Source organism: Camelus dromedarius, chromosome 7, assembly GCF_036321535.1.
Source record: "Camelus dromedarius isolate mCamDro1 chromosome 7, mCamDro1.pat, whole genome shotgun sequence".
In the NCBI taxonomy this organism is placed as follows: domain Eukaryota; kingdom Metazoa; phylum Chordata; class Mammalia; order Artiodactyla; family Camelidae; genus Camelus; species Camelus dromedarius.
Window position 1 is genome coordinate 32,633,554 of NC_087442.1, and position 9,568 is coordinate 32,643,121.

Consider the following 9,568-nt stretch of genomic DNA (forward strand, 5'->3'; position numbering starts at 1 on the left):
CAGCACCATTCTGGCCATATCAGAATAATGTTAGGAAGAACATTAGTTCTTATAGTTACTTATACTTTAAGTACCTTTGAAATAGAAAAAAATAATTCTTTGCCATTGACCAAGTATTTATACTTTCCATGGCAGTGGTGGGGGAAGGATTTGAAATAAAAATGTTATCTGATTTCAAATATTTGACATAAAAACACAAAATAGACTATTCATAGTAAATATTTTTCTCCATATTAAGGGCTTGATAAAAAGTTGAAGATTCTTATGAGAAGTAAAAGAAATAGATTTAGAAGGATCCCATAAAGTAAGACAACTCTGCAGAAAGAACATGTGGAAATAGTAATTTGCACAGTTAGATTTTTATTTCATTATAATTTTGATTATGCATTGCTTATTCTTTTACTTTTTTGTGGCTGCTAAATGATACAAATCTGGGATGAAATGTTTTATTCTTTTAATGAGAACTTACATAGTATTATTAGAATAGTATTGATAATACATGAAACAAAATGTGAAGTTTTCAAAATTCCTAATACAATCCCTTTTCTGGATAGGAGTTATTTTTTTCCTGCCTCAATATTGATTTAGGATTCTGACAATTTTAAGACTTGATTTATCATCTTTACTAGAGTACCGTTTTACATGTGTTCCAAGATCAGGTCTAAGCCTTCAGTTTTTGTTCAGTGGTATAAGGCAATGGACCTAAATTTTAATAACTGTTTTAAAATGCTGTTTATTAAAACATAAGATCCTCTATCATTTATGTATCTTAAGTTAATAAAACTTGAACAAAACTTTATAAAGACTTGCCTTTTTCAAAATAGAAATTAAATATATAATTTAAAATATTGCTTCCATAGTTTGTTAAAATTTTTTTCTCAAGAAAAAAGTAACTTTATTATTGTACCCACCCAGGTGTTCTTGAAACACTTTTGGGGTAAAATTAGTATCCTCTTGCTTTTTCATCTGTCTTTTGGTAAGAAGATATGAATAAAAACAAAAAGTTGCAGTATCTACATTTGGAGATTTTCTCCCAGCTTTCAGTTTGTTTATTGTATTATTGGTAAGACATAATTTTTAGAAACTGGGCTTTGATTTTCCAAGCTTAATTGTTAGCACTATAGGAATTTTAGAAAAGATGGTATTTTAAAAATCCTGCCACTTAATTAGGAGCAATTTAGGATCCTTAGATAATTTATTAGAAATAAAGAACAGGAATGTGACATAGAACGAACACTTCTTAAAACACCAGAATAATCTTTTTTTTTTTGCTCCTCTTTCAGTCCTGATGGTCAACCAACACTTCTTCCACCAGAACATGTACAGGAGTTAAATTTGAGGTCTACTGGCATGCTTAATGCTATCCAAAGATTTTTTGCGTATCACATGATTGAGATCTATGGATGTGACTATTCCACAAGTGGACTGTCTTTTGATACTCTACATTCCAAACTGAAAGCTTTCCTGGAACTTCGGACTGTGGATGGACCCAGACACGATACATATGTTTTGTATTACAGTGGGCACACCCACGGTACAGGAGAATGGGCCCTTGCAGGTAAATCCACCTCTGGCAGTTTCACTACCGTGAAGATACCCTTATTCATGGGACTCTATCCTTTACACTGAAACATTAAGTTTCCAGAATTCTCAGTTCTCCACTAAACAGTTGACCAAATATGTATATGACTGTTTTCTTTTTCTCTAGCATACTTGTTTAGTGTACTTTTAGTGATCTCTGAAGGTTTTGAGAATTGTCTTGTATTGATTGGAAGAAAACAATTGGACTGCTTGATCTGAGACTTATAATTAGTTTCCCTTTAAAATATTTTCAGAATTATTAAACATAGCTACATTTTTTCAGAAGCTGATTAACTTATTTGACTAATACTTCTAAGTCTTTAAATGTTATGGATGCTGACTTCAGTAGTTTCTTCACTTGTGCAGTTTTACTTATGTTAAAAAGCTCACCAAAATTTTTAAACAGCGGATGATGTGATACGGTTGGAATAGTCCTTATGTCCAGAGACCTTGGTTCTGGCCCTAATTTGCCTGAACAGTGTTGTTTTAGGCTAGTTACTTTACTTCTGTCAGTTTCAGTTATCTTATCTGTAAATAGAAGAGGTAATTTAAATCTCCCTGCCAAAGAAGAAATGAGACCTGTTTATATGTAAATGTGTTTGTTGGTCTCCCCAACTAGAATAGAGACCCTGAAAGTCAAAGTCTTTGTTTTATGAGTTACTTGCTTAGTGCCTAGAAGAGAGCTTGGCATATAGGAAGAGATCCTTAAGTAATTGATTGATAGATGAGGTCACTGAATGAATCATGAAAAAAGGGTAATTGTCTTGTTTTAAATTAGAAATAGTTAGATTTAATCATATCCTTTTTTCTATAAAATATTTTAGATGTTTTACACCTCAAACACAAACAATAAAATAGTCATAAAATAAGTAGAAAAAGATTCAGATCAAAGAAAAATATAAACAGAAGTATTATGGAAGGACGGAGGAAGAGCGCCAACACAGGAATTCCAGAAGAAAGTAAACAAACTCAAGGTTAAAGAAGAGATGATTTCAAACCATCTTAATCTGACTGATTTCATGCCAGATTGGTAATGAGGGTTTTATCATAAACATATTTTTATATAATTTTTTGGTTTTGCAAATAAATATGAGTAACTCAATGGCTGTCTAGAAGGAGTAAAGGGCAAACTAACACTTACCAAGCACCTTTGAAGTACAGCTACTACTATGCATGTTACTTTACATACATTATTAGATACAATCTTCACTTAAAATTCTTTGGGGTAAATCCTATGACCTCTATCATCTTCATTTTTCAAAGGATAAAATGACAGCTGAAAGTGGTTGTACCCTTTTTCTATGGTCATAATACTACTAAGTGATGGAATCATGATTCAAGCCCAAATCTGCCTGACCCCTGACATTTTCTTACCATTGTACCATGTTGCTGCCAAAGGTGGAAATCATGAAGGTAGAGAAATGGCATGTTATGATTAAGTAGATATTTTTGTTGGCATGGTTCACCCATTTTCAGTGTTAGAAAATAGAAGATGCTATTCAATATTAAAACTACTTCAATATGGTAGTTTATAAAATCATTTACTTTACCTGTAACTTTTCTATGACTCAATGTAGAAAATAACTTTTTAACCTTTATGGCTATATCAATTCCAGGTAAAGTATACCATTTTGTGTACTCCAGAGCACAAAAGAAAAAAATTATAGTTCATTCAAAAATCTTTACAGAACTAAAATTTCAGACCTAAAAGCAGGGGTTGATTATTGAAAACTACTGCAATGCTTGTAATAAACTCTTCTCAAATTAAAGGAGGGGGGAAGGCATAATTTTGGTGGTCATGCATATATCCTTAGTTTTTAAGTATTGTAATAAAATAATTTTAAAAGTAAGCATGTAATATGGTTACATGAAGGATTTATTACTTAATACAAACATTTTTCCAAAAGTTTGCACTTTTCTAAAATCTTTTACAATTTATTTCAACTATTTTTAAAAAGATGACTTTGGAAATAAATTCTAGATATTCAGTTTATTAATATTTATATTAGCTTTTTCTTGTCCTAGGAAGAGTAACAGACACCAAGATAAGTAGCATAATATATCAGTACCCTTAAATTTTCATTTACTGTGAGTTAGGAATAATTTATAAAGACTTAAACTTTAAAGTAGGGTTATATTTTAGGTAAATGTCTAGCAGTTAAGTTCTGCAGTGATATCTTTATAATATTTTTTGAAGTATGTCATTAATAAGTTGACCATTATATAATCCTAGTAGCCAAGAAGATTTGTTCCTGTATGTGTAACTTTCTTTGTGAGAGACTTTATTATAAAAGTAAGAAAAACCATAGAGAAAGCATACCTTCCCTTTCCCAAAAGGGGTAGGTATTGTCCCATAATTCAGCAACTGTATCCTCCCACAACTTGAGGCACCTGGCCTGCTTGCAGGTTAAACCAGGCCCAAAGGCTGAGCTGTCTTTTCAGTCAGTTCCTACCCCTCGCCTGCCCAAGACAACCCTCAAAGGCTAATTCTATCTCAGTAACAGTGTTGAACACCTCTGCTCTGAAGAAAATGCTATAATCCATTCCAAACCAAGCAGCAAGGGACTCGAAGCTCCGAGAATTTATTAATAGTTATCTTTCTAAAAACCTCTAAATAGGAAACATGACTGGGTTTTACTTCAGCTAGCAAGTTAAGAACAGCAGATCTGGAACTCACTGTGAGAAAGAAATCTGGATTTGCCCTTTATCCCGTACTTTTACTCACAGTACTTCTTAGAATATGCAGTCTTCCTCCATTTATGGGGTTTCATAATATGGTACCTGATATTTTTGCCTCTTTGCTTGAGGGTAAAAAACAATTATGGTAATGACAAGAGAGATAGAAATAAATGGGGGAAATGCAGATAACCCATAAAGCAGTTTATCACAGATAAACAAAGCCTTTAAAAAGCAGTCTCAATTACTTGAACTGCATCAGATGGCTGTTATCTGAGATAAATGTAAGTACTTTGCATCTGGGCCAAAAGCCAAATTCAACATAGAACCTATTCATAGGAGAAAGCAAAGCAAAATAAGAGAAGAGAAATAGTCAGTTTAAAGGGCTTTAATGCTGCTTTAAATCTTTTGTTGATATCTAAAGAGCATATATATATGAGCATTTTTATATATATATATATATATATATATATATATAAGAATCAGTGTAGAATGTGCTGAAAAGTATTTATTGAAATAGTTGTAGAAGGCAAGTTAGACAATGTTTGGTGGCAGATGGAATTTGTATAATAGCTCCTGTAACCTGTGTCATCCTCTCATCTCCAGAGAAGTTTAATAAAACTGACAATAATGCAAAGTTAGCTTGATCATTTTTAAAAAGGTACCTTCTGGAGGTCTTTGTGAGGCAGTACATTAGTAATGTGTCAAGCCTCTGAGATGATAGGCAAGAGTGTAAGAGCAACTCATGAAACAGATTTTTCACTGTCACAGTCTAAGATATAGCAGGCTGGTGAATACAAAAATATTAACTATTCATGAAGAATGTGAGCTTCAGAGGTCGTTACTACTGACAGAATCCAAATTCTAAAGGATTCTCTCTCGGTATCGTCATTTTGATGGTTTAGCAAAGAGGATGGTTGCTCTTAGTAGAAGAATATATTCTGAAGTTAGGTTGTTGGTGTTTGTATTAGTAAGTTGTAGCATGTTAAAACTTTTTAATTGAAGTATAGTTGATTTACAATGTGTTAGTTTTTTGTGTATAGCATACTGATTCAGCTATACATATATATATTCTTTTCCATTATAGGTTATTATAAGATATTGAACATAGTTCTCTGTGCTATACAGTAGGACCTTGTTGTTTATCTACTTTATATATAGTAGTTAGTATCTGCAAATCTTGAACTCCCAACTTATCCCTCCCCTCAGAACTTTTTTCTAATTATAAAAGTACATATACTCAATGTAAAACTTTTGGAAAATATAAAAAAAGTATAACACAAACCACCTAAAATCCAAACACCCAGAAATTACTACTACTGTTATTTTTGTAGATACACTTCTATGTCATGCTTTTTCTCCTAATACAGACATTTTCTTACCATTAAAATTTCTTTACAAAAATTATTTTAAGACTCCCTCATAAGGTTATACCATAATTTATTTCCCTTCCCCTAGTTGTTTCATTTTACACTATCTCAGATAGCAGTGGGAAGATGGATCTTTATATGTAATTTTTTATTTCCACATTTCTGCCCTTTCCTTAGGATAAATTCCTAGAATCAGAATGATTGGGTTAGTGTACCATTTGAGACAGAACCAGGACTAGCATGAGGTGAGGATGGCAATTGCCTGGGGCATGAAATTTAAGAGGGTGCTGAAAATTAAATAATCAAGGTAATATTTTAATGCAACATCTTTAAAAATCAAAATTAATGCAGAAAACCATCCACAGTGAACAATATGTAAAATGCACTAGCTGTAAGACAGGTTTCTAGGTCAGAAATTTATTTACTTTAGACCTTTCTGGGTATATTTTCTTTTAATCCTTTGTTGTTTTTCAGGTATAAAACTGATTTAAAAATAAATCCATTATAAACTCATTTATGGTATTGGTTGGAAAAGTGTTCTTCATCTAGTATGTACCTACATATGAGGATAAGTTAACAGTTTATCAGCAATATAGAACGGGGGTAGGCAAACTTTTTCTGTGTAGGGTCAGGTATTTTTGGCTTGGTGGGCCAAAAGGTCGCTGTTGGAACTACTCAGCTCTGCCACTGTAGTGGAAAAGCAGCCACAGACTGAATATAATAAATGAATATTATTTATGGAAATAATATGAAATTTAATTTTCTGTAATTTTTACATGTCACAAACTTTTGGGGTTTTTTAAAAAATTTTTTAAACTATTTGAAAATGTGAAATTACTTCTTAGCTCATAGGCCATGCAAAAACAGATGGCAGGCTGGATTTGACCATGAGCCACAATTTGCTGCCCCTAGTGTAGAGTATTAGCTTTCCTATATAATTTTTTTCACTAAATTTAACATTACAAAATCATTTTCTTATTTTAGCATAGCCTATCCCTTTAATATGAGTAACAGGATGATTGAGGTTTTTTGGGTTTGTTTTGGGGTTTTTTTCTTTTGGTTTTTGGTTTTTGATTCTTACCTGAAGATGAAAGTCTGTTTTCTGTTTTTAAAAATTCTTCTGAAAAGATACTTTGAAAGGAATGCTCCCCCCCCCCTTTTTTTTGCTTACATAATTCCAAGAATTTAAAAAAAAATACACTTAAGACAAATGAGTATTCTTAATAAGAGACTTCAGAAATTACTGTTCTACTGAATTTTCTTTTGTTCACAGGTGGAGACATACTACGCCTTGACACACTTTTAGAATGGTGGCGAGAAAAGAATGGTTCCTTTTGTTCCCGGCTCATTATCGTACTAGACAGTGAGAATTCAACCCCTTGGGTAAAAGAAGTGAGAAAAATCAATGACCAGTATATTGCCGTGCAAGGAGCAGAGATGACAAAGACGATAGATATTGAAGAAGCTGACCCACCACAGCTGGGTGACTTTACAAAAGACTGGGTAGAATATAACTGCAACTCCAGTAATAACATCTGCTGGACGGAAAAGGGACGCACAGTGAAAGCAGTGTATGGCGTGTCAAAACGGTGGAGTGACTACACTCTGCATTTGCCAACGGGAAGCGATGTGGCCAAGCACTGGATGTTACACTTTCCTCGCATTACATATCCACTGGTGCATTTGGCAAATTGGTTGTGTGGTCTGAACCTTTTTTGGATCTGCAAAACTTGTTTTAGGTGCTTGAAAAGATTAAAAATGAGTTGGTTTCTTCCTACTGTGCTGGACACAGGACAAGGCTTCAAACTTGTCAAATCTTAATTTGGAACCCAAAGTGGAATGTTACTGAGAGTTCATACTACCAGTTATCACTAACTTGCCATTTTTTGTATATTGTATTTTTATTTGTGAAAAGTATCCTGCTACTTCTGTCACTGCTCTCATTTTGTCTTTTCTCAAGTAATTATGGTATATGTAAGGTATTGGGAATAAGCATTCTTTTATACTAAAAGTATGTAGGGAGTCACAAAGGCTGACTTTGTAAATGCATAAGAGATGTTAAAAGTAACAATGCACTTTGAGGAATGTTTGCATATACCTCTGATTGGAAAGAAGACACTTGTCTCTGCTCTGCAGTGGCCACTGAAGAATTAGTAATGCCTTATTTTCTAGGCATAGACTAGAGAATATAAACCAGACAATTTGTTTACTATTATAAGAAAACTACCAACTTGCATACAGAAGATTATTTTTTGTTAACAGTAGGTTTGAGTCCAAGACTATCTGAAGAATTACAAAAGGAAGAAGTGTGCTTGAAATGAATGCAAAATTTGCCTATAGTCCATCACATTTACATGTCTTGGTTGTGACCTGTTACCAGCATCACAGAGAAGCCCAAATCACTGTTTAGGTCAGAACATTCTTCATGTAGGTGACTGTAAGAAGCTAGAGCCTACAAATTGCTCCTTCATGCATTGTTGGGAGCCTTTGAAAGCACTGGCAATTTTAAGTCTTTCTCAGGGTAACAATATTTTCTTAATGAACAATGTTTTCAACTACAAATTCCTTCCAAGTAAATTGTCTTCCCTTTCAAAAAGTAATCTTATGAAATAAATTTAGCAATTTCTCATTGATTTAAGCTATTTTCAGTATTCAGAAATGATTTTGAGCTCTATAGAGTTAATGGTCTGCCATGAAAACTATTTTTCAAATCCTCGTTAGTGGTAACATTTTTTCCTACTGAAGGTCAAAAAGGATTGGAAACAGGTCATTTTTTTCCTTGTATACACGTGATGTATTATGTAAAAAGGATTCATATTGGCAATTTTAGTTAAGCATAATGGTGTGGTTGTAATTTTTAGAACTTAATTCAGTGTTTTATCTGATTAAAGCAGGCTTGGATCAGGTTATCTCCTAAGAGGTAATTTACCTCCTATTCTGTTCCAGTAATCCTTACATTCTAAATTTTCATCTGTGGGAAGTAACAAGAAGGGAACAGAATTAAACTGGGGGATAATCTTTGTTGTTTAAATGGTGTGACTTCTCACCATTGAAGCCATTTTTCCAGCCTCAGAGAGAGGAAATAATGCCTCTACCATTTGCTACCTGGTGACTTGAAAACTGAAGTTTTAGTTAGGAAGAAGTCACTTAGCTAGTATCAGGGAAGTTGTATACCACTATCTATGCAGTATTGTTATATAGTCTGATTATTTCTATGTTGTGAGTATAATTTTCCTAATGTTTTGAATAAAATTTTCTCAAAATTTATTTCCATAAAATGTAAAAATAAGTTATTGAATATTTTAATGCATTAAAATTGATAATCATAAGAATTGTCCGTGGAGCTCATGGTTAGTAACAGATTGATTTGAAATTTACCAATATTTGGTTACATATATATATCAATATCATCCAAATAAAATAAAGTATTTAATTATTATTCAGAAATACTGTAGCGGAAAAGCCAGGCGTTAAGATTATGAGTTTACAGCTACAAAAAACAGTTAACATTAAGTGGAATCTCCTTTTAAATTCTTGAGCCAGCAATGAACAAATTAGCTTTAAAGCATATCTCTTTACTGAGAAAGGCAAATGTCAAAGTATATCCTGCACTGTTTATAAAGTGGCATTAACATTTTACTAAAAATCACATTCAAAAGGTAGGAGACAACATGCTTAAGAATTCCAGCCTGGCCTGCCTAGTGGCCTACCCTACGGATGTCACACTTGCCCTAGCCAGTCCAACAATCATGTAGCCAGTTCGTTGCAATAAATCTCTTAGTATTATTATGTCAAAAAAAAAAAAAGTAGCAGACATTTTTATAACCATAAAGCTAATGTTTTGATATATATTTTCTACAAAAGTATAGCTGAAAAGGGTCTGGGCTAAAAATGTGACTTGAGCCAATTTATTAACCAAAAAGTTACAGAGTATCCACTTT

At 32.9% G+C, this 9,568-nt stretch overlaps 1 protein-coding gene across 3 annotated transcripts in view; it reads left to right on the top strand.

Annotated features, from left to right (window-relative positions):
* The window catches only part of TMEM168 (transmembrane protein 168), a 28,210-nt gene extending 19,316 nt beyond the window's left edge, over positions 1–8,894 (top strand). For all 3 annotated transcript variants that reach the window (XM_010975557.3, XM_031455229.2, XM_064487428.1), the window contains exons 4-5: positions 1,284–1,558; positions 6,901–8,894. In XM_010975557.3, coding sequence (XP_010973859.1) covers positions 1,284–1,558; positions 6,901–7,448 — 823 coding nt within the window. In that variant the 3' untranslated portion in view covers positions 7,449–8,894. The remainder of the gene's footprint in view (positions 1–1,283; positions 1,559–6,900) is intronic.
* The last annotated feature ends 674 nt before the right edge of the window (positions 8,895–9,568 follow it).